Source organism: Coniosporium apollinis (genome assembly GCF_000281105.1).
Source record: "Coniosporium apollinis CBS 100218 chromosome Unknown supercont1.76, whole genome shotgun sequence".
In the NCBI taxonomy this organism is placed as follows: Eukaryota; Fungi; Ascomycota; class Dothideomycetes; genus Coniosporium; species Coniosporium apollinis.
In genome coordinates this window covers 28,940-55,881 of record NW_006913338.1, presented here as the reverse complement: position 1 = coordinate 55,881, position 26,942 = coordinate 28,940, and the positions used below count along the sequence as shown (strand labels likewise).

The window sequence follows — 26,942 nt, the reverse complement described above, 5'->3', positions numbered from 1 at the left end:
CCTCCCTCTCTACGATCTCTCCCAAGGAATCTCCTTCCTCCGCTCCCCTCCCTCTCCCCCCGCACCCTCCCCCTTTCCAACCTCCTCCATCCCCAACCCCGACCCCGGCCCCTCCCCAGGTCTGACATCCTCCCCCCGCCGCGTGTCTCTGCACCGGCAGAGCAAGATAGTCACGCAGACGAAGATCAGCACGCTGACGACTATGACGGGGATCACAATCTTGAGCACGGGGTCTTTGAGGGGGTTCGACATTTGGATGCCGCTCAGGGCGTCGCGGGGTAGGAGGTGGGTCGGCGGCATACTGTTTTTTTTGTAGTTTTCTTGAATCTGATGGTGGGCTTGTGGTGGTTCTGGCGAAACCGTAGTTGAGAGGTTTGGCGTATGGACACTGTAAGGAACGGAACCGTGCGGCGCGTTGGTAGAGAGTGGACTGAGAAGCGAGTGTAATAACGAGCGTTGGGTGCTTGAAGAAGCTGTGGAGTAGCAGTCCTGCTGCTGCTGCTGTAAAAGAATGATGGTTGATGGTTACAAGAAGAATAAGTGGTCGGTATCGAAATCTCGAGACGGAAAGCAGAAGGCGAAAGAAATCAGGCCTCGCGACTCAGCGATGCGAGGGTAGTGTATGCACCTTTGATTAGCCTCATTTTACGGCTTTGTTACAAACACGAGTTACACGAAAGTCCACGCAACAATCTTTAGCATGGGTTTCTTTGTGATACGGCTCGTGGCTGAACCCGACGGTTTGGTGGCCTGAGCGGGTAGATGGCCTTGTAGTATCGATTCGTGAGCGAGTACGATAGCTTTGATCCTCACTGTCCAACATGCTCTTAATGACGTGCATAAGACCATACTCGACGCAAGGGTAGAGAATGTTGAGCTTAACGGCAGCACACGTGCGATTGACCGCGATAGCCGCGTGCCGCTGTGTTACCTACAGGACCCAGCTACCACATCTCAACCCGAGATCGTTCTCAGGAACACCCGGCATCTAGTTATTGGGAAGACGGTGGCAGCCGAAGATGTGCAAACAACGTTACACCCGGACGTACCAGGGGCTGAAGCAAATGCAAAGCGACTAATTGAGAAGCAGGCCTGCCTGTTGACAGCATGAGTAAGCATATGATGGAAGATAGGTGAGCGAATAGAAACGAAAGATCTCAGTGATTGCAAAGTGGAGTCACGGTTGGACACATAGCCTAGGAGAAGTCGTTGGTAATGAGACTTATGAACCCAACCAGTTGTACAATTGACTATGCAGCTCTCGGCAATTAGCCAATGGAAGTACAAGCACCGCAATATCCCATGAACCTAATGCATATCAAGTTTCTCAACCTCCTTCACCAATTACACCCCCAACACCTCCGCACCGTCTCCCTATCCCCATATATCCCCCTCGACCCGAATCTACAACAGACCAACAACGGCAAGCGCAGCACCCAGGATTCCACCGATGGCCGGAAGAGCAATCGGGTTGGCAGCAGCGGAGGAGCCGGCAGCAGCGGAAGAAGCGGCCGAAGCAGCAGCCGACGAGGCCGAGGCAGCGACTGAGGAGGCAGAAGCGAAAGCGCTTGAACTGGCGGCGGCAGCGGAGCCTGGGGAGGTACTGTTAGCATTTGGGAACGATGTGGCGGCAGCGGTAAAGGAAGGGGTCTTACTGGTTCCAGCACCGGCGACGCCGCTCAAGCTGGAAGCGGCAGAGCTGGCTGCAGAACTCAAGCTGCCACTGACGCTGGAAAGGATCGAGGAGATGTCGGTCACAGAGGCTCCAGCAGAGGTGGCCGATGCGATGACGGAATTGGCGTCAGAAGCAAGGGAGGACTGGAGCGAAGCGGCTTGAGAACCCAGGGAGGAGAGGACGGAGCCCGTGGCGCTAGCAATGGCCGAGCTGAGAACGCCGCCAACGGCCGAGGTGAGGGAGTCCAACGGGTTCTGGGCGTTGACGGCTGCGGCACCGAGGCCGGCGACGAGGATGGCGGAGAACTTCATCTTGATGTGGGTGGCGTAGCGGGGAGGTTGAGTGTCTGTGTGGTGTGCGGAAGTTGATTGTTTGCAATGGAAGACGGTTGACGTGGATGGATTGGGAGTGAGAAGATGGGGAGAAGAAGGGCTGGAAAGCTGGAGCGGCTGTTATACTTCAAGTAGTGCGGCAATGAGGCAATGAGCTGAGCAGCCCCGTACTTTCCCCCTTCTGGTCGAGTGATACAAACAAAGCACGCCACCAGCCGTGCGCGTCCCAGATGCGACAGGCACGAGCAACGAGCAGGCGGTGCTGACGTCGCTGGGGTCACTATTGGCTGCCATGACGCTGCTCAGCCACGGCACATCAGCGATCATCCGTGCTCCGACATCCCGCACTCCGACAATCCCGTCTTCCTTCGGCGTTTAATCCGCTCACACACAAGTACTCCAGCCGAATTGCCTCAGTGTCCGGCAGTGAGGGATCGTAGGCAAGAGGGCCCAGCGTCTGTCGCGCATGTGCGGAGGGGCTTCCCCAGACTCCAGCTGTTGCAAGCTGCACCTCAGCCTCAGCCGGCTGAAGGCTCATCCCTGCCTCCCAATCTCAGCCGCGCGTCGCTCCCTCGGGCCATCTCTCTTCCTGCAGCCGCTCCGCTGGCTTCATCCTGACTTAGCCGCTCCTCCGACACCCACGCTAAGCCCCGATACGCGCAATGTGGCAGGGCGCTCCTTGTCAGCTGCACGCATCTGGACTGGCACATGCTGGTTTCGGTTGGGGCTGCTCTCATGTCAGATCGCCCGGTCAACCAACTCGCATTGTCGTCGGGCAGGCAAGCAGGAGCGTCCTGTTTCTTGATATTTATGTGGAGACCATGCTTTACTCCTACACGTACGCAGTACAGCCGGGCGTTAGATGTGCGTTGTGGAGGGCCCGCCGTGATGCTCTTCATTTCACAGGAGGCGTACCCAAATATGGGCAATCTTACTGTTCCCAGTCGAACCTCTTCTGGGTCAATGGCACAGGCGGCGCAAAAGCAGGGCAGAAGCACCTCATTTTACGAGCACAGCAAGCTGCCTAAACTGTGTCAAGCTCTGCCGGCGCTTCGGCTATCACAATCGCACCGGTTCTCATCGTCCACAGCACTCCCAGTGTCCTTGTTGGAAGCGCCGGTAGATGTGAACCAGTCGGCACAGTCTTGCTGCCGCTGAAGGATGTTGGAACGCCTGATTTAGGCCTACCATACGCGCGCCAGCATCCGTAGTGAGTACGAGTAGGTGGAACCTTGGGCTGTTAGCAGTACCTCCGTAGACAGCGGAACCTTGGAGCTGAAGTCGCCTTGTCCAAAGCACGAATTCCAAAGAGGCAATATTGGTTCTTACTTGGAACGCCGCAGTCCTCTAAGCGCTCTTTTCTTTACTAGGACATGGTGGCACAGCCGTGGTAAAAGATTGATGTCCAGCGTAAAACGTCGTCCGCCGCATGACTGCGAGGAATCCTCCGCCACGTTGGCGGTGGTCTTTCGTGTTTGATGGTGTCCACGCAGTGCCGTATCGGGGTTGCGACGGGTTCTACAAGGATGCTGCTTCCATTAAACTTTCCTTGTTTCAAAGTTGCATCCTCCGCCTGACGGCATCCTCCCAGTACATACCTTCTTATCATATGATTTTTCGCTCATAAGTCTACCGTCCTCGTTAGACAATTTGCAGGTACCAGGAAAGCAGGACTTATGGCGTCGGACTGTTCCAATTACCATAGAGAATGTCCAGGTCAATGAAGAGCTCTGAAATGGACACGAGACGCTGTCGCCAGCACATGAATGGTTTCCGAATGTTGGAAGCCAAACGGTGACGTCGAAGGGTCGCTGATGGGTGCATCTCTCCGGCGACCTGGGCAACTTCACGCTGCATCTTTTCTTCGCTCCCACTGAGCCCATCACCGCTGATCACATACCCTGGGACCACGAGAAATACTAGAGTTGGTACAAGGATTGGCCAGATAATGTTGATATGGTCGGGAATGCGCCACCAGACGTTCTCTGCTTGCACATGCAGCACATAAAGCTGTTTTCCTCCCTTTCCGCCCAATCTTCACCGGAACTTCCACTAAGTAAACGTCTCTTAGCCTCCACACGTTTATGGAGATGCGGCCCACTTGATCTCAGCCGCATTCGACGAGCATCATCGGCTGAATCCGCACGTTTCAAGTGCATGTATCTGACGGCTTTGAATGGTTGAAGCGTACGGTGACTGGCAGGGTATTGATTGGTGGATATTAACTAATCCGCATCCAGGCTGGCTATTAGTCCGCGTCGGACAACAATGGTCCGAGCGTCTCCAACAAATCCATGAGGCCTATACGCTGTCGTGATAAGAACTACGCGCAACTACGTAGAGACCCTTGTCCGACGCGGACCGCATTGTAGGTGAGTAGATCACTTTGCTACATAAACCCTGACAGGGGATATTAGGCTAAATTAAGAGACTCCGCCTCGGAGATAAACCGCAACATACGGGCATTCCCCAACGTTGAACTGTTTCTCTATTCAGAAGCGTGAGTGGATGGAAAAACTATATGCAGTCAATAAATAGGCATCCTTTACACGGCCAATAGTTCTGGAGCTCTTGGTTAGCTTCAGCTCCTCTCTCTTCTCCCCGCGTATCCTACTGGAAAAGGATCATTACCGTCTAACAATTTTGAGTAACTGAGCCAGCGAGATGGTAGAGTAGTCAGCATTAAAGAGTAACAAGCCGGAGGTTATGAATTGCTTTCTCTCCTCCTCATTCTGAGCTTCATCGGGAGATCCTTGGCAAATCCGTCTGCAGCTTCAAAAACCCTTGACGTCCTTACTTCCATCTTTCTATCTACTGTTCTGAGATCAACACAGTATTACAGGAGCCATGGAGCCCCACCCTTTCACAACCAACCCGTTCCGCACTCGGAGTGACCACCTACAAGCCTGCATTTCCCTCCTCGACCCTCTTGAGCAAGTCACTTCTAACTCCGGTGCCTTGGTCAAATGCGGCTCTACAGCAACCCACTACGACGAACGAGCCGCTCAGCTGGAGGGCTTCGCGCGCCCTTTATGGGGCCTAGCCTCGCTCGTAGCTGGCGGAGATCATTACGCTGGCACAGAGAGATGGGTGCGCGGGCTTGTTGCTGGAACGGACGAGGAGAGCGATGAATTCTGGGGAAAGATGCGCGACAGGGACCAGAGGATGGTGGAGGCTTGCCCCATTGGCTATACGCTGTTGGTAGCTGGGAATGCGTTCTGGGATCCTCTTTCGGAGGAGCAGCGGGAGAATGTGCAACGCTGGCTCTACGAGATGAACGCGAAGGAGATGCCGCAGACGAACTGGTAAGCTCTTTATCTCAGTCATCTCTCATCTTCTTAAGGGACCATTTGACAAGAACCCACAGGCTCTGGTTCCGCATTTTCGCAAATCTAGGCCTACAACGCTGCGGCGCCCGCTTCTCTCAATCTAGAATATCCGCAGATTTGAAAGTCCTCGACACCTTCTACCGCGGCGATGGCTGGTCAAATGACGGCCCAGAAGGCTTCACGCAGATGGACTACTACTCCGGCAGCTTCGCGATTCAAGTCCTTCAGCTCCTTTGGGTGAAATATGCCGGCCATCAAGACCCCGAACGAGCAGAGCTGTACGCCAACCAAGCAAAGGACTTTGCGCTAGACTTTGTTCATTACTTCGACGAGACCGGACGTGCTGTTCCCTTCGGACGCTCTCTTACGTACCGTTTTGCCATGGCTGCGTTCTGGGGCGCACTGGCGGTTGCGGAGATCAAGCTTCCTGAGCCGCTTACCTGGGGTGTTGTAAAGGGATTGCTGCTCAGGAATATGCGGTGGTGGAGCAAGCAAGAGGACATTTTCCAGCCGAATGGTATTCTAAGCATCGGATATACGTATCCAAACATGTATATGAGTGAGAACTACAACAGTCCTGGCTCACCATATTGGTGCATGTTGGCATTTCTGCCCCTCAGCTTAGGAGAAGATCATCCGTTTTGGAGGGCAAAAGTGGAGGAGTACCCATCTGGCGACAAAATCATGAGTCCGCCGATTAGGGGGCTGAAGCATCCGCTTCACATCACGGTTCGAAGAGGCGGTCACACCTTCTTACTATCCTCAGGACAGGAATGTCACTACCCTATGAGAGCCGGTGCAGCAAAGTATGGCAAATTTGCGTACAGCTCAGCCTTTGGGTATTCGGTTCCCACAGGCGATTATAACCTCGAAGCATACGCACCGGATAATATGCTCGCGGTATCAGAAGACGGTGGAGAGACGTGGAAAGTGCGACGAAAGGTGGAGGACGCATTCATAAAGCTGTATGAAGGTAGAATCCAGCTTCCTGTGCTTACCTCTGTGTGGAAGCCTTGGCGTGATGTTGAGATCAAGACTTATCTAATCCCTCCTGCACCGAACAGCTCCTGCTGGCACGTTCGAATCCACCGGATCAGGACGGACCGCGCGCTTGAGACGGCGGAAGGCGCATTCGCAATTTGTGGGCACAGCGCAGAAGATGGGAGGCCGTTGAGCGAGTACCCTGACGTAAACTTGGAAGGCATTCTCGCAGACGAATTCCAAGCGTACGTCGTTTCCAAGCGGGCAGGAGTTGCGGGGATCTCAGACCTATCACCGCAGTCCTTGAGAAAGGCCGAAGTACTCAAGGCTGATGCCAACTCCAACATAATGGAGCCAAGAACAGTTATTCCTATGCTTAAGGCTAATATTAGGCCTGGAGAGTATACTTTCGTGACGGCGGTATTTGCAAAGCCGGCTGAAGAGAAGAAGGATTGGCGGAAATGGCGCGATACGTGGGTACAAGATTGGGACAAGGAGTTTGATTATCCGGAGGAACTGGCTGACGAGGTTGAGGGTTGGGTTAAGGGACCGCTAACGCAACGACAAAGGCTGCTGAAGCTGCAGGAGAAGCTGAAAAGCTGAGTGTGGAAGAGGAAGAGGAAGAGGAAGAGGAAGAGGAAGAGGAACTTGAGGAACACAGCTCCTCGCTCGTTCGCCGTCAACTCCACAAAGGAACTCACGTTCAGCCGTCGAAATAAGGTTTGAGAGTGACCGGTAGGACGGCAAGCCTTGAGTCAGCTATCCAGACTGTGTTGTAGAGCATTATAATGATCGTAAAGGGAGCTTTGTTATTGATGCAGCCCTAAGTTTCTAGTTTCGCGGTGGGGCTTTTTTCCTGCTCGACGTGGCAACTCAGTCCCCGGCTGAAGTGCCAGAGTGCTCATGCCTGCCCATGTCATTTTCTTTCTGCCAGAGCGGTGAGACCGTTCCATCCCACTTCGCATCTATCATCGACGTAGTGGGGTGGTCAACAGGGCGAGTAGCAGGCCTTCCAGACTCGACGAGGCCGCGGGGCCTTCGACTCTAGATCGGGTAGTCATGGCCAACAAGCCTACCTTACGCTTTGCAACGCGCGAAGGTCTGTCAAAGATGCCATCCTCGCTCCCCGAGCTTGCGATTATATACTTACCACCCCCCAGACGTCCCCATCATCCTCGGCCTGATCAAGGAGCTCGCCGAGTACGAGAACGCCTCCGACTCCGTTGAAGCCACCGAGGCCTCTCTAGCCCTCACCCTTGCCCTCGCCCCCTCCTCCCACCACCACAACTCCCACCACAAGCACGGCTCATCCTCCAACAACGACAACTCCAAGCCCCTCCCCGACGCCCCCCTAAGCTCCTCCTCACACAGCCCCCCAACCCAGTCCTCCGGCTACGCGAAGACGATCCTCATAACCGCAAAACCGGAGGATGAGGTAGCGGGCATGGCGCTGTACTTCCACAACTACAGCACCTGGCGCGCGAAGCCGGGGATCTACCTCGAGGACCTGTTCGTGAAGCCCAAGTACAGGAAGAGAGGTTACGGGACGCTGTTGCTCAAGGAGCTGGCGAAGGAGGTCGTGAGGATAGATGGGGGAAGGCTGGAGTGGAGTTGTTTGAAGTGGAACGAGCCGAGTTTGAAATTCTACGAGTCGTTAGGGGCCAAGCAGATGGATGGATGGGTGGGGCTGAGGGTCGATGGTGAGGAATTGGACAAATTGGCAAAGGGCGAGGTGGAGCCGGCAGAAGAACCGGAGGCGGAGAAGCCGGAGGAATGAGCCGGTGGCTTGCGGTCAGTATCTCAGCCTTCAGTGTACATAGATGTTGACTAGAATAGAGTTGTAGGTCTCCCCGAGCTATACTCGAGGTGTCTTTGCAACTTCGGCTGCCGTGCAGTGCCCATCGCCATCGTTATACCCATGGTTGTAGCTCGCTCAATACGGCCTTCCGGTCCGACAACCGTATCACCCCGAAACAGTTAAAAAATTCAGATCGAACACCACAGCAATTGGCCTCCGGAGCAGGAGTCTTCAGCGAAGATCAGCTCATTAACACCCTCGCACGTCGCCCACCGGCTAGTACATTCCGTATCTTCGCCGTCTGCGGCTACCCTGGATGACGCCAGTTCCTGTCGCAATTGCACGTCCTATCCCCCGCACCAACCGGCTCTCCCACCCACTCACGCGGCCGCCTCCTACCAGCGTTGATGCACGCCTCGCAGGCATCGTTCGGCAGAAACGCCCATCCGTTCCCCGCACAGCCCGTCCTCGCATACTTGCACCTGTAGAAGCCGCTGTCGTAATGCTGGATCCTCAGCTCCTGGTCGGCGGGCCCGAGCCGGCCGGAATTGATGCAGCCATAGCAGGCGCCATTCCGTAGCTTGCTCCCGCCTGGGCAGCCGAGCAGGTCGTGGTAGACGCAGGGATAGCGGCCGGGGAGGTACCACACACCGGGCGGATCGGGGAAGACGCGAACGAAGGTGCCGTCAGCGGCGCGGGCGAAGCCGGCGGGCGCGTCTTGGTTTCCGTTCAGGCCCGCCATGGCGTCGTCGCCGTCGTTGCGTGGGTCATTGTGCGAGTGCCAATGAGGCCGCTGTGGAATGCGGACGTGTTCAGGTTGGGCGTTGGGGGTCTGGTTGTAGGTGCATGCTGGTCAAGATGTCTGTCAGTCGCTTGTGCGAGAGAGTATGCTTCGTGCAGGCTGCGAGGTAAAGAGCACCGATCGAGAAGAGGAGGAACTTACGCCCTCTAGCGGCACAGTTGACGCAGGGCAGAGTCCCATTGCATTGTCGTCTCCGGTTGATACACTGGTCGCATTGTATTCCGGGAGCCGCGCCAGCAGCGTCTTGAGGAACAGGCTCTAAGAACCTCCGTAGTACGGGGTCCTCTAGTGGTAGCTCCCAGTCGCGGTTGATGTGGCGATGGCTGGATTGCTGGTTGCCCATGGCGTCGACGGGGATGATCTTCGCTGTTAACACGACGCGGCTACCGAAAGATGAGGAGGTGAGGTGAGTCAAGTAACAAACCGATGTTGCGGTCGATGGACCTTCCTTTCCCTGTCGTTGCGATGTCGACTTTTCGGCTGTTGATATGGAGAAAACTGGAGGAGCATGAAGCTGAATGGGGCCGGAGGAGGAGGAAGAAGAGGAAGAAGAGGGATGCGTATGTGGCCACGACGCGGGCGAACCAACCGACATTCACTGATGTCGAGCGTATTTGGTAGCTGGCTAAACAGTTGGTGAAGCAATGCCAGCAGCAGCATGACGTTGGCCCCGGTTTCGTTGTCCTAGCATTCGCAGGGCTTTGCGTAACTACGTCTACGAATCGTAACTTGGACACCGGCTGACTGGCCATCCGAAATGAAGGTTGCCGCATTGAACGCTTTCCGTAGCCATGGAGGTGAACACACAAAAGGACAGTCAACAGATCAAAACACCTTACGTGATCGATGCATCAAAAATGCAAAGTGGTGGACGTCTTTTACTCTCTGTCGCATGAGATTGGTCCAGCCGCTCTACTATCGACTAGATTATGAGTTCAGTTTGATCGTGAAATTTATATTGAATAGCGGAAGAAAGATGCGGCAACGATCATTTCGGATCGCCCTTGGCCCTAGCAACAAACCGGCATGCCCATCAACATAGGTGACGCTGTCCCTGAGCACTTGACCTCACTCGGACTTCACTTGACCTGATGGACGTCATCCTCTAGTATGGCCCGTGGCTTTTGGCGAGGAAGCCGGGTTGAGAACGCTTCCTTGGCTAATCGACGTAGCATACCGTCTTGAGAAGCACAACTGAGACAACGCGAGAAATGAAAACTTTACAGGTGGTTTGTACTCGCCGCCTTCGAGGATCGGCTGGTCGAACAAAGGAAAACCTCCGGGTTACCTCTCAACCCTCGAGATCTCTGAAGTGTTCTCACGAACCTTCTTTAAGCCGTGTTCTGGTGCACCGAGACTGAAGAGCTGTGGGCAGCGTATGGTCCAGGTTTTTCTCTCAGCAGATTTTCGTTCCACAATCGAGAGCAAACAATATATTGTCAGCATTTTGTCGGTCAGCGGCGAAGCTGGGGCCAATGCTGACGGAGTGTCACAACGTCTTTAAGGTTTTGTATAAGATATAGCTGCTTCGTATCATTGTACCATACTCGAGCTGCCTCCATACAAACCCATAGACATCTTGTATGCCCACCATCGCGACGCTCCGATGATATGAATGCTCAAGAAGCGTCCCCTGACAACAACGAAACCACGCTCCCGGGCTCACATCTGTCTCGGCACGGCAGACTGACAGTGCTTTGTCGAGCGTCCATGTGTCGCGGTAAACCACATGTCAATCCGTATCCCAGATGCACAAAGGACCGAGTCGCGACCGTCGTATGAACCTTGATGGGAAAAAGAGTCATGACGAAACAGTGAATGAGCCTCAAGCTATTCGAGAACAGGGTTGCGGCGCGGAGGATTCCAGACCCGTGCGTGTTATAGCTGGAGCGAAGGCTGGAGCTGCTACAAGTGATGAGCGTGGATGGATGACTTCAAGCCCGCTCTTTCTGTGGAATTGCAATGTCGAAGCATCGGGGCTTGGACACATGAGTGGAGTTCCGCTCCCAAAAATCGTGGGTCACCGAGACGACTCACGTAGAAAGGACATTTAGCTGATACTTCGCCACAACCAGCTATGGCGAAGCCCTATTGATACCGTGTCGAGGTCGATCAGGCAGGTTGTACTGCGGTGATGGCTGTGCGCTGTGCCATATCGCAGGAGAGTCCATCCCGTCGCTCAGCGGAGATCCAGGCATGGCGAAGGCCTGTTGCTCGAGTAACATGTCGTTTATCCTGTTGTTTCTAACGGCAGATCTCGATTCTTCGTCTTCGTTCCGAGGGGAAGACTGCAAATCCTCGCTCGCTTCGTGATTGCTTGTGGCGGTCTTCCCGGCATCCATGGGCATATCTCTCTTTCCTGTACTCGCCTGGCCTTCTGCCGCATGTGGTCTTTCAGCTGCTGTCGGCGGGTCCTGCCCAAGCATATCCCACAAGCGCAGCTCCTCTGCTCGATTGGCCTCCTGGTCAAGTGCATCTGCTTCGAGGTCTGATTCATCTTCCTCGATCTCCTCGGCGTGGTCAGATGGAGCATCAGGAGGTTCGCCATTCTCGAGTGCGGACTCAACCAATTCGCCACCTTCCTCCATTCCTAATTCGTCCCTGCTGTCCCTCCTAGAAAGAAGCCGCTCCAATTCAGCGTAGTCAAGTGGTGGGCCATCGTCGTTTGTTGAATTCGCGCCTGGAGGCTTGTGGAATACTGACAGCCCGCAGCGACGGGGTGCCGTAGCCCAGAAGTGTTTAGCATCAGTTTTCATCCCCAGTATGGCTAAAGCTGTAAGGACATCACCGCGCTCAACAGCTCGCGTTCTCGGCCTCTTGCTCGGTCCTGACGCTGCACGGAGCCTCGTCATCGCTTGGAAAAGCGTTGCTTGAACAATGCGCTGCGTGATGCTGACGGTCAGGCGGTGGAAGTCTGAGAAGGCCGTGTGATAAATCGATGGTTCTTCAGAGGGCTCTACGATTGTTTGCCAGTTGATGCTGCTGCTTTGATCGCCGCTGTTCATGAAGACGCGGGTGGATAGTTCCAGCCAGGTACGGGGCTTGAGGAGTCTTGCGGCGGGTAAAGCATCCAGAGCATTGCCAGCAGCCTTTTTGTCAGTCGGGAATTTTGATGTCTCAGAGGCATCTGGTTCTATTGTGTCATCGGCTCGTTGGTTCTGAGTATCGGGTATCTCTGTGTTGTACAGTGACTCCTGCTTGCAATATGACTCCAGCTCCCTAGCAGCGTTGGAATCTAGAAGCCAGGATGAACCATGCTTATGCACCTCGTACTTCTCTTCTAGTGCCCTTTGCTCCTGTGACAAGACGTCTCCTGGCTCTTCTAGCTCTTCACAGCACACTTCGCTGAGTTCAACAGCAGCGGGGATATTCCGAAAGCGAAGTAGACTCTTCGGGTTCCTGAGACTTACTTCGGCGAGCCCCTCGTCTAAAAGCAGCAGGTAACTGCGAACTTCGAGCTCAGACTTGGTCCCGATCGCGCTGGCAATCCCCGAACAGGCATGCCGTCCAAGTCTCGTAAGAGCACTGAAGAAGATGTTCTTTTCGGAAGCCGTCCACACCGAGGCACTGATCTGCGAGTCGTTGAGGCCATTAGGAGAAGCACCATCAAATCTCTTCCGCGCATCGAGAATGTTCTCGTTCAGAAGCTTTCTGTACTCTTCATCGCTAGCAATTTTCAGTCGTTTTGCGCCGGGTCGCCCGCTTCGGCCTGATTTGCGCTTCAAAGAGGATGTCTGGGGTGCTTCTGACTGGAAGTCTGAAGCAGGGCTACTCGGACGTAATGGCGGTGTTAAATATTCGGAAACATCACTTTCGCCGGTATCTTGCTGTCGCATTTCATCGTCCACCTCATCTTCGACCTGCGAGCTCATCGCTCCTAGCTCTTGCCTCTGCCGCAGCACCCAAATCCCGCGGAACACCCAGAGAAAGATCGACTGATGATTGAGTATTCTGCGCGAACCACGTCGCTCTCTGGTGTTATGTATTGTGAGTCGATGGAATGCAGCCAACGGGAGCGCAGGATTCTGCTCCGCCCCGAGGAAAGGGCCGATTGGCTGTGTTCAACATCAGAGATGGATCCCCTGTATCGCCTTACTGTTATACTCGTAGAATTATCGGTGCAAGCTCTTGGAAACTGGTAAAACGCAGTAGTTAGCTGAACATCTTCCATTAGTAGAGCCCTTATCTCGTAAGATAACGCTTCGAGTTGTGTAAACGGCTTATCCGCTTGACTCCAACATGCAAATGCGACCGATTCAATGTATCGATAATTAAGCATAGAGCGTACAAGCTGAGATGCATGAGCCCAGCGTATCCAAACAGCGAAACTGCCAGCCCGGACCAGTTATCCAGCAAGTTTAAACAAATAGTCCCCAAGCTCAAGTCCCTATACAGCCGTGTCTCTCACCGCTTACCCCGTAGATACCCACCCCAATCCGTCTTCACCCTCTCCTCCTCCAACCCAACCAGCCCCCTCCCCTCCCTCCACCCCTCCCAATCCCCGAGCCCAAGCAGATGCCGCATCGTCGGCCTCCCATGCGGACAATTCCACGGCTTCTCAATCTCGCCCATATGCCTGACCACCCTCTCCATCTTGGCCACCGTCAGTGTATCCCCAACCATGATCGAGCTCCGACAAGCGCGCATCGCAAACATCTTCCTTACTTTACTAGGCCGAGGGACTCCCGCACCAACGCCTCCAGCGCCGTCAGTACTGTACGAACGCCCTCCGCTCTCGGAGAGGAGCACGAGGAGCTCTTCGAGATCGCTGGGGTTGAACGTCGTTTCGCGGCTCATGGGGAGGCTTTCGAGGCGGCAGCGCTGGCCGACGGGGAGGTCGCCGCTCGTGTCGACGGCGATTTTGAAGCCGTTCGCGGTCAGGGCTTCTGGGTGTGCAAGGATGATCTCTTCTTCGACGGCTGTTAGGTCGAGGGGGAGGGGGTGGACGAGCCGTTGGGTCTGGACAAAGGTGGAGGCCTGTAACCGCTCGAAGTTGTACTTTTCGTCGGAGGCGTGCTGGTCGATGATGAAGAGTTCGTCGCTCGTTGATGCTGATGCTGGCAGGGAGCCCGGGGTGGTTGTGGGAGGGATGAGTGCATCAGGCTGAGAAGAAGAAACCGCAGGACGTACGGCCAAGATGAAGCCTAGATTGAACTGCCCGATTATGCGCATGCGGCCAAAGTCTGATTTGGCGACTGTGAGAGAGAGGCGTTCTTCAACCGACTCTCCTACCGTATCTTCCATCGTCTCATCCGCATCGCCATTGTTCTTCTGCTGCACATATACCGATAGTGCGCTGTTGAGCCTTTGAAGACTCCTCTCAATACTCGCCACAGATGTGTCAAGAAAGCGAACAAAATGCAGCGTGGAGTCTTTCCTGATCCTGCCTTTCATTACTGTGCTTGCGCGCTTAAGATTGTCTGTTGTCGGTCGCGCTGCCGCTTCTTCGGCCTTCGCGATCATCTGCGCCACGCGAGCTTCTTCCCTTGCTTTCTTCTCATCTTCATCGATGTACTCGCCATCGGAACCATCATCTTCCTGCACGAATAGCGGTGCGTCGTCGTCCGCTGAAACATGGTCTTCAGAGGTTTCCACGGAGTTTTCTGTGTCGCCGGCAGTTTGTGCGGATGAAGTTCCCCCTCCCGTCGTTTCCGTGGGCGCGCCGCTCCCTTCATCGGTGTCACCATCTTCCTCTTGCGCATCCCCCTCCTCTTCGCTGACCTCAATCTGCATTCCAGGCGCAGAGAAACCTTGTAAACTTCGTCCGAACAGTAGACTTGCCGTGCCGCCCCCGCTCAAACTAGCCTCCCAACCTTTCTTGGGCGTGTGGATCCTCCTCTTCTTCGGTGGCGTTCCGATGGTCATTCTCGTCGTGACATCGCCTATCGTGATTGTTGCTGTTTCTGCTGGTGCACGCTTCGGCCGCATGCGGTCGAATGCGCTTTGGACCGGACCTGCGGTGGACTTCTGGGACGTGTTGCTGATAGAGCGTATGCCTGCTTCGTTCAGAGTAGCGGGCGAGGGTGGTGGCTGAGGAGCTGCGTCCCGGGCTGCTTGGCTAGCGATGCGTTCGTTGAAGTCCTGAACATGTTTTGGCAATTCGAAACGCGGAGGAGACGGCGGATCGCTAGGTGTATTAGGTAGAGCGTGGAGGTCCTTGACTGCGGTAGGACTGTGATTCTTGTTAGGCAGCCTGGCGAGCTCCGGCTTGTCTACGGTCGGGCCAGCTTCCTTTGGCCGTGGTGGCACCACCTGACTTCGACCGATAGCATCTCTCGCAACGAAGTTCTGGATGAGACTCGTTTGAGTACCGTCCTGCGGCGCCTGAAGTGTGGTCTCAACGCCCGATGATGATGGGGGACCGTCCTCTGAAGGCTCTTCACTGAGAACCCCTGCCTCTGCCACATCCGGTGGCTCAATGGGAGCAGGAGGCGGTGTAAAGTCATTGTCCACTGTCAGCTGCTTGTAAGCAGGCAGCTTCTTGTTTGCACCGAAGCTAGCCTGGGGAACGCTCTGCTCATGCTCCTCGAAGAGTTTGGTAAGCGCTTCCTTAAGTGACTCCAACAGCGCATTCTGATCGTGCAACAAAATCGTTCTTTTGTCGGGTGAAACATTTACATCATATGCATTAGTATCCAGTTTGAGATTTGCAAATATGAACGGAGATTGCGTGGTATTATATGACTTGTACACCTCGTTGAACGCTTTGGCGACCTGTGGGAGGCCGCAAGGCCGAGAGTTTACAAAGAACATTTGCCGGTCCGGTGTTTGGCGGCCCTCTCCAACTACCGGACGGGAAATGTGGCCGGAGATAGCTGCTTGCCTTCCTGCGAGGTCATCTTGTGTACTCCAGTTCCTAAGAGATTGAGTGGATCCTCGGGTAGGTTGCAGCTCGAACTGCAGTTCCAGCGGGACGAGGGCGAGAAGTGTCTTAGCGCCGTACACGTTTGCAATATTCTCTTTGGTCGTAGGATTTGATTTGGTGGAGAACACCGTGAGCTTCTTTCTGTCACAGTTGTCAGCATGTCGGCCCTTCCACAGCTCCGGCGGTGAAGAGGTACCCTTTGACGGCCTGGTTACTGACCGCAAACCGGACTCCCGTGCTGATGCACGCATACGCATGCAGTATGCCCAGGACCTTGCCATATTCTCTTTTGATGTTCTTCTCCAGCTCCTTCCTCCTGACTGGCAGGTTGTAGAACAGATTCTCCACCACAACAGTTGTCCCCTTCTGACTCGCTACGACGCTTGTGCCCTTCAGCTTCCCCGAGACCTCGAAGTCCAGCCTCGTGCCCTTTGGCGCAGAATCGGCTCGCGCTGTGACGATATGGAACTTGGACAGCGCGCAAAGGGAGGAAAGCGCTTCGCCGCGGAAACCAAAGGTCGTGAGGGATGTGAGGTCATCGTAGGTTGAGAGCTTCGAGGTGTAGTGCTTGAGCGCTGGAACAGTCGTCAGTATACTAGTGGAAGTCTCGTCGTGCAAGGGCTGTACCGATAGTCTCGTAATTTTCCGGAGAGATGCCATGGCCGTTGTCTTGGACCTCGATGGAGTCGAGGCCGTTGTTCTTGAAGCGAACGTCTAGCAAGTAGATTAGTGAGTGTCTGAATGCAGTGCGAGGTTCACCAAAGCGCAGCGTACCTATAGAGGTTGCTCCAGCGTCCAGGCTGTTCTCTACAAGCTCTTTGACAACCGAGCACAGGTCAACTATGACCTGTCCTGACTGGATCTGATGGACCTGAAGGACTCGCAATCAGCCCATGTTGATTCCACAACGTATAGCAGTGGCTCACAGAGCGGCCCTCAATGGCCTTGATCGTGGCCATCTCAACCCATGATGGATGTTGTTCCAGTGGGGGGTTGGCGTCGCGTAAAGTGCTTCTGCCGGCTGGCGCGCCATCGCCATGTCACGAGGTCAAAAAACCGCGGTTACACCCTAATCACCTCAACGAAGAGTTCTCAGCACGCTGTTGTGTCAAAGTTTATTGTCTAGTTAAGAAGAACGCCGTAAGCTTAGGCTGATGGTATGAGAGGTTCCAGAGTATGTGACCAGATTGCTCAACCCGAATGCACAAATGCAGCCAGGTGTATTGAAGGAGCAAAAGCAGCAAGCCAAAAGATCAACCAAACCCCCCAATCATGCAAGTGCCGATGCTCCCAGGGTATCGTCGTGTGAAAGTGTGGCAACCCGTGATGCAGCGCAATATGCAGCGCCAATATAGACGCAGATGAGCTCCCAATAACCGCAAATCCCAATGCGCCCTTTTGTCCCAGAAGAATGGGTCCCAGCCAAGCCAGAACTCCGCTAAATGACGCTTCACCTGAAAAGACTCTTCAGATCCTCGAGCCTCTTCCTCGCCGCCTCCGCCTTGTCCAGCTTGACGTTCCTGTTCATGCTGAGGTCCGCCAGCTGCACCTTCTTCTGCTGCAGCTCCAGCATCTTCTCCTCGAAGCTGTCTTCCATGATGTATCGCGTGATCGTGACTTCCCTCTTCTGACCCAGTCGGTGGACGCGATCCACGGCTTGTGCTTCCGCAGCAGGGTTGTACTGAGGCTCCATGACGTAGACTCTCGAGCCAGTGGTGAGGTTGAGCCCAAGCCCACCGGCGCCGATCGAGATCAGGATGATCGGAACATCCCTATCGTTCTGGAAGACATCGAGGGCCGTGCGCCGCTGGGTACGCGACATGCGTCCGTCGAGGCGCGTGTACTGGAAGTTGTTGTCCTCAAGCGCGATCTGAATGAGGTCAAGGTGAGAAGTCCAACCGGAGAAGATGACGCTGCAAACAGTTAGTACCAGTCACATGAAATTGCTGCAGGACGCCAGAGCGGGTATACCTCTTGATAGGAGGCTCGTCGGGATGCGCCACGCTCCACTCGTGGCTCTCGTTAAGCGCGTCCAACAGTGCTTTAGTCTTCGTATGGGGGCCTTCATACCGACCGAGCTGCTTCGCAAGCCTCGGATTGTTGCGCAGCTTCGCACGCGCGTCCTCGGCCTCCTGCAGTTCATCCCGCAACATCTCGTAGGGAATCATCTTGACGTACGACTCGCAAAGGGGACACTTCATGTGCTTGTCTGACGAGATCCGCTGGTCAACCGTCTCCTGAAAGCCCTTCATACAGCCAGGACAAACAATCTGATAGCAAGGTGTCATATAGCCGAGCGTATTGTCCAGCTTGCCATCAGACATTGCCTCGTCGTTCTCGTCGGGCACCTTCTTATTACATAGAGAACAGCGGTCCATATCCGTCTGATTGAGCAAGTGCAACATGTCGTAGACCTGCTTGGCGGACAGAACACACTTGTCGTCGTCATCCTCATCTCCCAAATCTATCGCTTTGTCGGCACTGAAGCCCTCGGTGATCTTCATGTCCTCGTCGCTGAGCAGTTCCTGGCCATGAGCACAGATCAAGCGCAGGCGCATGATGGTCCGTAGGATGTGAACATATACCCTTCCGCCAAGCTTCTCCCGGCCCGCACTCATTGCTTTCACTTGTTTCGCAGCGTCCATCGCAAACAAGTCGTAGAGCTTTCGCTCATTCTCCGAGAAGTCAAGCTTGACAATCTGGTCGTGCCGAGGTGGGAGGTCAATTCGGTCTTTCAACCGGCGAAGGGTGATACTATCGACCAGGAGGCGGAGCTTTGGAATGACCTCCGGGTCCGCGTTCTTCAAAGGGGAGAGAATGAAGTTTGCGAAACCAGCTTTGGTACTGAAAGGCTCGATCCGTAAAAACTTGATTAGGGCACCCAGGTCGTCAATCCGATTCTGAACCGGAGTGCCGGTGACCGCCCAGCGGCGCTGCGCAGAGAGAGCGCAGATGGCCTGTGAAGAACGCGTTGCTTGTTCGCGAATCATGTGCGCCTCGTCCAAGACAATGCGGAAGAAGTTGGTTTGTTCCAGAGGGCTCTTCTTGCCCTTTGACCACTCGGTAGCGATGATGCTGTAAGTAGTAATAACGAGCTGGTATTTCGCAAGCTGCTCAACGTCTTGAGTCCGGTTCTGGCCATGGTAGATGTAGTAGTCGAGCGTTCCCGGTTTCACGTGCGCCTTGATTTGCTCTTCCCAGTTCGATACCGTGCTCACTGGAGCAACCAGAAGTGTAGCCTGAGAGTTGCGCAGCAAGACGGTACCAGGACTTTGCGCTGGTTTCTTCTTCGACCATTCCGTGGCTTCATCTAGCGTGTCGGCAACGAGTGAGAGGATACTCAGTGTTTTGCCAAGGCCCATCATGTCGGCCAGGATACCCCCATAAACCGGTGGTGGCTGTTGCAGCGATTCAAGGCCCGTGATGACGTTGTAGTACATCCGCTGTCCGTTCGGTCGGAGCTTTACGCGCCATAGCGAGCTCGTGTCGTTGTCATCTTCCTTGAAACTGCGGTCTTTTTCGCGATCGGTCATGAACCATAGAGCTTGCTTTTGATGGGCTAGAAGAGGCGTAGAGATACTCAATGGTTGCTCCTTTTCAGGGAGATCTTCAGACTGCTTGAGGCTGTCGAACATACTGACAACCTCGGTGCGGACCTCCTCCACAGTCCGCATGACGTAGCTGGTGCCCGGTGTGTATTGCATGATACTCGACACAGCTGTAGGGCCTGCAACTGCGATGGATTTCGGAGCTTGAGGATTGCAGTATTCCATGCCTCTATCTAGGAACATCGGCTCCCGAAGGAACACTTGCTTTTGGCTCAGGAATTTACCTATAGCGACGGCATGCTTGCGAGGCGCGTACAGTTGGAGAATGAGCCAGAGCGGTTCTGAGATGCCTTGGCCAGGCTTCTGAGAGGGATCACGCTTTCGGTGTTGTAGTCTTCCCGCAAGACGCATGCGGTGAGTCGCAACTGTGGACATCAATGGCGCAAGTCCGGCTGCGGTGCGTGGGTCGATGGTGCCGAATTCCCTACCCATGGCGTCCCAGACTCCAATCCTGAGATCGCTACCTACAGCACGCCGCTTGAAGGTGACCTTGATGGCGGGCCAATGCTTATCCCACGCTGGGCCGCCTTGTTTGGGAGATGGGACTTGATATGCATTGACGAAGGCTTTGTCTACCCTACCAAGACAAACCTCGCGGTCGCCAGTGTCCTTGATAAGGACCAAGTCGTCGTCATCGTCGTCGCCTAGACAAGGTCAGTAAATCACAGCTCGGATATTTTCTTGGAGCACATACCGCCAGTAAGGTCCACGACGTCGTTGTTGGGTCTCAAGGGCAGGTTCACAGGCGGACCGGAATCTGGTCCTTGCTGTTTACCCTCCTCGCGCTTGTCTTTGATGTACTGCCCAAGGACTGTTCCGTTGGCGGTGCCGGTGAACGTTGACTTATTCGTGGAATCTTCTCCATGGACTCTGATGTCTTTCATGATACGCTTTCGCGGTTCATCCTCTCGGCGGCTAACATTGTGGATACGCTCAATGAAGTTACTCAGCCCAGACGGTGCTCCGCTACCGAGCGTATCATCTGATTGAGTCGTGGAATCCTCGTCTTCGAGCGCATTACGAGACCGCTTGGAGGCAGCTCTTGGGCTGAGTAGGACCTTCGGATCGAACTGCGGTGTGGAAGCTTTCGGTGCTTCCGAGGCTGCGCTTTGTGCTCTGCTGGAACGTGCTTTGCCTTCTTGAGTCAGGGAGAGTTGCGACGCAGTAGAAGAAGTGTCAAAGTCGGGAGAGACGTAAGAGTTGTCTGACGAAATACTGTCATGTGGACTATCCAGCGAGTGAGGTTCACTTGATGCTCGTGACTGTGACATATTGAAAGGCGAAGAAGATGAATGGTTGAGAGAAGATGAAGATGAAGATGGAGTACCGTCGGTTTTCTTGAATGACTTCGGGTTGAGAAGATAGGCCGCCGGGTTCATGACAGGCGGCTTTTTTCTATCCGTTGCGCACTCGATGAAGCGGTGCGTTGCAGGGGCCCTCTTCGATCATGAACTATGGCGCGGTGGTTGTTGTTGAAGAGGCCGACGACGGGGGCGGTTGGTGAACAAGAGTGACGACAGTCGGTGGGGGCAAGGTGAGAGTGAAGACGAACTTGGGGACGCGTGCAGACACGGGTGAAGTGCCCTCCAAAGGGCCAGATATACTATGCGCCGAGTGAGGTCAGGATGGCTAAATGGCTATCTTCAGCGCTGAAGTCACTTGATACCTATCGATAGAGTTTGATATCACCGAATCGAGCTTAGCTTGTAAGCCACGGTGGCTGAGGAAGGGACATAGAGTACGATAGACCTTCTATCTCAGGCAAAATGAATGAGTGGACGTTAGGTAGGTGTGCATCAAGGTTGCTGGTTCAATTATGCAACTGGGAAGTTGGTTATGCATGGAACGGTCATGTGACTTGAGGAATAATTAGATTGCGAATACTCGTACCTTATCTTCACAGCTTGCAGAGGCTGCAGTTGCCCAAAACGAACGCTATCCTAACAGCAAACGCTAAACTCCGTCCAATGCGCTCTATTGGTATCTTCCAACCAGGAGTTCCGACGTAGTTACCCACACCAACCTTACTGTATGTACCGTAACTAACACCAAGTGAAGACGGGGTTTTTACTCTTCACCGTCTCCAAGCGTTCAATGATGACCTTCTTCCTCATGCCCTCCATGTCTTCGGCGGCCGCATATCCAAGATCACCTTCCAAGTCATCATCAGCCATGAGGAAGGAATTGCTGCCGCGCCTTAGCCCTGTCAGGGAATACCGCCTACGCCGCGAATCCGGACTTTCTTTCTGTCGCCGAACACCTTCATAACTCGATCTGGGCTTCGGGCCGGGCGCCGGAGCGCCCAAGATGCCCGCTGCAGGATCCCTCTTGGGCCGCGCAGCCCACCCCAAACTGTCTTCGCTCTCTCTGGGGTCCAGTGCGCTGGCATGACGCGTTAAATTGAAGCGATTGCCGTTCGGTAGCTCCGACGTCGGTGAGCTCGTTCCTAGCAGGTCATGTGATGGTTGGGGGGCCGAGGCACGAGCAGCGCTGATATCCATCTCTTCCTCCTCCATGCGGGCTTCATCCTCTGCCCGCCGGCGTCGCATTTCCGCTGAAGGAACGCGCAGCGGCACTGCCACAGGCACATCGACCAGATCATCCCACACGCACACTCTTGCTCTCCGGGTCAGCTCTAGTGGCCCATGATCCGGTACTTTCAGCGTCTCAACCACGTTCCATGCTTGGCCCTTCATGACGGCGATCTGCCGTGCGAACATGCTCTCCTTGAAGTCGGAGTCTTGGCTGAAGCATCGGCGAAGTGCAAGCTGAGTCTCACTCCACCAGACCTTGGATGTTAGGAGCGGAAGAAAATGTCGGCGTGTCGCTTCTGAGAACGGCTGTCCGATAAGAGAAACCGGCAAGAACAGCCAGCCAAATGGGTAGCTTCGCCACTGCCTAGAGTTAGCTTACATCACCAAGTCCGTTTCACGAGGCTCCTTACTGCGTCAGGATGCTTCCACGGCCACGAGAGGCTGTTGTCGATTGCGCCTATAGCAACCGAAGGTTCTTCGCCGGGCTCAGAGACCATAGGCGTTGAAGCTCGACTGTTGGCTTGCATGGGTTCGTGGCGTCGGTAAGCGTCAAATTCCGAGTCTAAAAGTTGGCGGTCGTTCTTGGGCGCCTGTCCGTTGACATTCTTGCTGCTTTTTGGCGGTTCCGCTACAATGCTGGCTTCCTTCCCGTTCTGACTAATCTTGATCATCCAGTTGTCCAAACCTCTGTCCGTGTTACGCATGATGTAGTCCAATATCACCAGCTTCTCCAACTGCTCTCGGAAAGATTGTTGTAGACTATCAGTCCAAAACACTCGTCTTTGATGCACGTCTTCCGTCGCATTAGGTGTATGAGTCTGGTGATCCTCTTCATCGTCCGAAGGAGCACCGCCCGGTCTGCACTCCTCTCCCCATCGCCTTTTCTTCCGCCTTGGAGCGGCATCGGTACGGAAGCCAGAGTTGTGTTGATCAGGCCAGGGATGCTCTTTCAAGAATATGTTGGCATCCTTGAACCCCTTCAGAAAAATCTGAAAGCTACCAATCTTCTCTGGTAGCGGTTTCTTCTTCCTGTAGAAAGCCCGACGATCCCAGAAATCGTAATAAAAAGACTTTGAGGATAGTGACACGATGTCGGTATATGGCACGATGTTAGTGCGTAGCTGGACGTCAAGCACGTACGCGGCGGCTTCTGAGATGTAGCTCAGGTTGGGAATGAGGCACGCCCGGCCAAAGAACCAGGGAAAGAGGTTGCGATGTATCCATTTCGTCCACTTGGGATTTCTTGATGCATATGGTTCCTCGTCTTTGGGCTTGAAGACCCCGACTACCTTTCCCTGGGGTGTGCGTGCAAAATAGCTTCCTGAGCTGCCCTGTGATATCAGCTTCGGGTGAATCCCTTGCTCGATTGCTAACCTGACGCTTTCCACGGCGTCTTCGAAGTGTTCTTTTGTGATCCTGTCCGGTCCCATAGGGTAGTCGTGAGCGAGTGACTCAGCGGTGGCTGGCCGGATCCAGTCTGGGGCTTGGAAGACGGAGTGCTGTATCTCAAGCTGCTCCTCCTCTTCAGTCTTGCCCTTGATCCTGCGTATCTTGAACTTGGACGCTATCTCGTCCGCCCATCGCTCCAGCCTAGCGTTGATGGCCTTGATGTCTACTCCTGAATTGCTTCGCCGAGATCCGCTTCGAGGAGGTCCTCTTGGTCTTGACGGCGAGGTGGTGCCAGATGCATGCATGCGGCCCTGTCGCTTGGGCTGTATGGGCGCATATCGAGATGACGGGTTCGAAATCGTAGTCTGGCCTCGGTAGGCATCCTCGTCCTCGGAGTGGGCGTCGAGGTCTTCTTCCTCCTCGGCCTGCGCGATACGCGCATACCCTGATGTCGCTGGCCGTTGCCTTGGCATGGCTTTGGTGGACAGTTGAATTTATCTGCCTCAACACACCCTCCGTTGGCGGGCAGATGCGATACTCTACAGCTGGACAAGCACAGGAACGTGACAGCCCGCTGCGGCTGACAAAGACATGACGGAACCGCTAGGCCGCTAGGCTCCAGGGGTCTCAGCGCCATTGAGCCGCGCTCTGGCTCGAACCAATCCGGCAGGAGCTGCGAGCGGGCGCTAATGCAAGCTTAAATTATGCAACTTCATCTCGACTGCCAGAACACCCGACCCCAACTCCTTTTTCCAACTGCCATCGTATCAAGTTGTGACTGGATGCAGACATGCCAGTGAGCTGAGATGAAGATATCAAGAGTTCGAAGACCATTGAAGGAGCTTGAAATAACCTCCAGCTACAATGTTTCCTGGAGCTCCTCAACGCGTCCAAGGATTCCGGTGCTGGCAGCGCGTCCTGAGATTTGCGTCTCGATAGGGCTAGCTGTTCGCTACCAGTCTTTTCTGCCCTCCGAAACGCCAGGTTCGGCTTTTTCCCCTGAGCCGCCAGATAGTTTCGACTGGCGTCATGTATGGTTCATCGATATGCAGGAAGCGGCTGTTTTGGCAAGGCTTTCGGATCATTATCATTAGATGCTCGCATTGGCAACGAGAACATCCTCAGCACGGGTCCTCAGCATAGGTACAGTTGCCTGTCAAAAGGTTGTTCAAGCCTTTTGCGCGGTTTCAAAGCAGCGTACTTTGATACTTCTGGTGCAGCACTGCTTGATCACGGGAAGATCGCCCATGTGATGTGCAACTCTCCTGTAAGACACCTAATTTACGATGCGGCACAGGCTGTGCCTCGCAACGCAGACACGGACAAATATAGTAAAAGACCAAGCTCTGCTCCCGCCCGTTATCCTTTTATCGCCATCCCTGGCATACGCCCCCCTTATCTTGATATCGCGTCGACTCCACAGCTCCACAGCTCCACCAGCTTTTCGTGCCTTTGTACCTCAACCTTCAGCTATTCTTACTGTTCTTCGACACCGCAGTAACTTTCGTTCGGGCGTCATTGTAATTGTTACTGCTTCGCTTCTCACTCGCTACCTACCTCGCTCTTTAACGCCGTCAACAATCTACACCACAAACATAGCTCTCATTACCAGGTTCACGACTTCGCGGCAGTCGGTAACCTGAAGTGTTTCCATCGGCTAACATACCGACATTCGCTCGCGAAAGGCTTCATTGTGTTCTTCTTTTTGCATCACTATATCGCTCCAGCTATGGCGACCTCCATGTCCCAACGGCCTTCGACCATCGATAGTCTTCGACCTCCGCCAACGCATCAGATCCGGGATCTGCCTTCTTTTACAATGACCACTTCGATCGATGAGCGACCCATACTGCCATCGATTGGCCACGAGATTTCGCGTCCTTCGTCGACCTCCACACAATCATCCCTACACTACTCACTGCAGCGACAAGCGAGTAATCCACTGTTACAACTGCCTGGCCTCTCGGCGCTGGCATCGGTAGCTTCATCATCACCGGCAATGACTGTCACTACAAACAGGTGCGTACAACAAAGAGGGACAAGTGAGAAGGACAGGCGATGAGGAATTGGAAGCTGAAAGGAAGCGATGCATACTCGCTAGTCCGAATAGTTCGTGAAGCTCCTGGGTGCATGCATGAGGCATACACAAGGTCCTTTTGAGATTCTTGAGGGTCTTTGGCGTGAGCGACTAGAAGGTCTTCGTAGCACGCCTTTGGGTTCTGGGGGTCTCTCGTGGGAAGAGCGGACACGAGCTGCGCGTCAGATCCCGAGCAAACCGCTACCCACAACGTTCTGCATCTGATGCCATCGAGCGAGCACATGGTTCTGACATTGCTTGTCTTGCGAGTAGGTTGTTCACCATCGGACAGAACGCGGCACCTGCATTCACAACAACAGCGCCGGCAGCGGCTCCGTCCGGCAATTCTTCGGTAAGCGAGCTCAACTGTCGCGATCTTTTGATCCGACCAGAATTCTCCAGTCCTTATCGATTCGGCCAGCAATCGATAGACGGCGCAAACACCGTTGACCATGGCCTCGCTCGCTGACAATAACTTGCAGCCCATCTGCCAGAATTGCACGACGAGCACGACGCCTCTGTGGCGGCGCGATGAGGTCGGCTCTGTCCTCTGCAACGCCTGCGGCCTCTTCCTCAAGCTGCACGGACGACCGCGACCGATAAGCCTCAAAACAGATGTCATCAAGAGTCGCAACCGCGTCAAGACCGCTGGCCAAGGGCCGAGGAAGAAGGTAAACAAACAAGCCTGCAGAGACAGACGCGCAAGACCTAACACCTTCATCGCATAGGCGCCCGGAGAGTCAAACGGCCTCAGCCTCGCTGCCGCCCATCCCGACGCCTCAGGCCATCCGTCCGACGCGCTGCTGAACCAGCGCCGAGCATCGCAGAAGATCGAACGTTCGAACTCTCCAGTCTCTCGCACAGGCACTCCAGGACTTAATCCGAACATTGCCCCTCAACACATCTTCGATGGCGTCAGCCTCGACGGACACGGCTTCCACCATTCCCCGTCACTCCCATCCTTCAATCTCCGTCAACCATCCCCGTCCGCTGCGTCGATCAATGGCTCCCATTTCGAACCACCTCCTACATATGATGGCATCATCGCCTTGAACACGCAGCTCAAAACACGCGTCAGCGAGCTCGAGGTCATCAACGACCTGTTCCGGGGCCGCGTCAGTGAGCTGGAACAGGGCGAGCAGGAAGCCCGGCGCAACGAGATGCTCGCTCGTGAATGCGAAAGCAGTCTCCGAGGTGAGCTCGAAGCTGCCCGCAATCGGGAAAGCGAGCTCAAGCGGCGTCTCGAGGAGATGGAGGCGGACTTGGCTGAGTACGTCGGGTCTGAAGGTTCGAAAGCGAAACGTGTGCGGCTTTCCGATCTTGTAGACGAGAGTGGTGGCTCGACGCCGCTGTCAAATCCACAGTCATAGTAGCGGTGCAGTGACATCATTCAAGTCATCTTGCGTCCCCTTGGTACATCACTTCCACGACTCCTAATGTACTGGCCAGTCCCAGCACTTCTTGGCTCACCAGGGATTGGCATCTACATTGCCTCTGATTTCTTTTGTTAATGCCCCAGTCACACTAGTCTTTCCCTTGTGCTTGCTTTTCC

At 54.6% G+C, this 26,942-nt stretch overlaps 10 protein-coding genes across 10 annotated transcripts; 3 read left to right on the top strand and 7 right to left on the bottom strand.

Annotated features, from left to right (window-relative positions):
• Positions 1-9: 9 nt before the first annotated feature.
• On the bottom strand, positions 10-300 carry W97_09057 (uncharacterized protein; the record flags this gene model as incomplete). The annotated part of the gene is made up of 1 exon (XM_007786921.1): positions 10-300. One exon carries the CDS (start codon positions 298-300, stop codon positions 10-12), a length of 291 nt encoding a protein of 96 aa, XP_007785111.1.
• Positions 301-1,404: 1,104 nt separating this feature from the next.
• W97_09056 (uncharacterized protein) lies at positions 1,405-1,986 on the bottom strand (the record flags this gene model as incomplete). The annotated part of the gene is made up of 2 exons (XM_007786920.1): positions 1,405-1,592; positions 1,656-1,986. The coding sequence occupies 2 exons, from the start codon at positions 1,984-1,986 to the stop codon at positions 1,405-1,407; spliced, it is 519 nt and encodes a 172-aa protein (XP_007785110.1).
• A 2,868-nt stretch (positions 1,987-4,854) lies between these two features.
• W97_09055 (uncharacterized protein) lies at positions 4,855-6,920 on the top strand (the record flags this gene model as incomplete). The annotated part of the gene is made up of 2 exons (XM_007786919.1): positions 4,855-5,312; positions 5,375-6,920. The coding sequence occupies 2 exons, from the start codon at positions 4,855-4,857 to the stop codon at positions 6,918-6,920; spliced, it is 2,004 nt and encodes a 667-aa protein (XP_007785109.1).
• Positions 6,921-7,376: 456 nt separating this feature from the next.
• On the top strand, positions 7,377-8,094 carry W97_09054 (uncharacterized protein; the record flags this gene model as incomplete). The annotated part of the gene is made up of 2 exons (XM_007786918.1): positions 7,377-7,416; positions 7,478-8,094. The coding sequence occupies 2 exons, from the start codon at positions 7,377-7,379 to the stop codon at positions 8,092-8,094; spliced, it is 657 nt and encodes a 218-aa protein (XP_007785108.1).
• A 328-nt stretch (positions 8,095-8,422) lies between these two features.
• Positions 8,423-9,260, bottom strand: W97_09053 (uncharacterized protein; the record flags this gene model as incomplete). Its single annotated transcript, XM_007786917.1, has 2 exons — positions 8,423-8,964; positions 9,059-9,260. 2 exons carry the CDS (start codon positions 9,258-9,260, stop codon positions 8,423-8,425), a joined length of 744 nt encoding a protein of 247 aa, XP_007785107.1.
• A 1,732-nt stretch (positions 9,261-10,992) lies between these two features.
• On the bottom strand, positions 10,993-12,789 carry W97_09052 (uncharacterized protein; the record flags this gene model as incomplete). The annotated part of the gene is made up of 1 exon (XM_007786916.1): positions 10,993-12,789. One exon carries the CDS (start codon positions 12,787-12,789, stop codon positions 10,993-10,995), a length of 1,797 nt encoding a protein of 598 aa, XP_007785106.1.
• A 532-nt stretch (positions 12,790-13,321) lies between these two features.
• W97_09051 (uncharacterized protein) lies at positions 13,322-16,741 on the bottom strand (the record flags this gene model as incomplete). The annotated part of the gene is made up of 5 exons (XM_007786915.1): positions 13,322-15,923; positions 15,979-16,357; positions 16,410-16,496; positions 16,557-16,653; positions 16,709-16,741. The coding sequence occupies 5 exons, from the start codon at positions 16,739-16,741 to the stop codon at positions 13,322-13,324; spliced, it is 3,198 nt and encodes a 1,065-aa protein (XP_007785105.1).
• Positions 16,742-17,232: 491 nt separating this feature from the next.
• Positions 17,233-20,661, bottom strand: W97_09050 (uncharacterized protein; the record flags this gene model as incomplete). The annotated part of the gene is made up of 3 exons (XM_007786914.1): positions 17,233-17,695; positions 17,754-20,034; positions 20,085-20,661. The coding sequence occupies 3 exons, from the start codon at positions 20,659-20,661 to the stop codon at positions 17,233-17,235; spliced, it is 3,321 nt and encodes a 1,106-aa protein (XP_007785104.1).
• Positions 20,662-21,432: 771 nt separating this feature from the next.
• On the bottom strand, positions 21,433-23,786 carry W97_09049 (uncharacterized protein; the record flags this gene model as incomplete). The annotated part of the gene is made up of 2 exons (XM_007786913.1): positions 21,433-22,284; positions 22,335-23,786. 2 exons carry the CDS (start codon positions 23,784-23,786, stop codon positions 21,433-21,435), a joined length of 2,304 nt encoding a protein of 767 aa, XP_007785103.1.
• Positions 23,787-25,842: 2,056 nt separating this feature from the next.
• W97_09048 (uncharacterized protein) lies at positions 25,843-26,760 on the top strand (the record flags this gene model as incomplete). Its single annotated transcript, XM_007786912.1, has 2 exons — positions 25,843-26,061; positions 26,119-26,760. The coding sequence occupies 2 exons, from the start codon at positions 25,843-25,845 to the stop codon at positions 26,758-26,760; spliced, it is 861 nt and encodes a 286-aa protein (XP_007785102.1).
• Between the last annotated feature and the right edge of the window lie 182 nt (positions 26,761-26,942).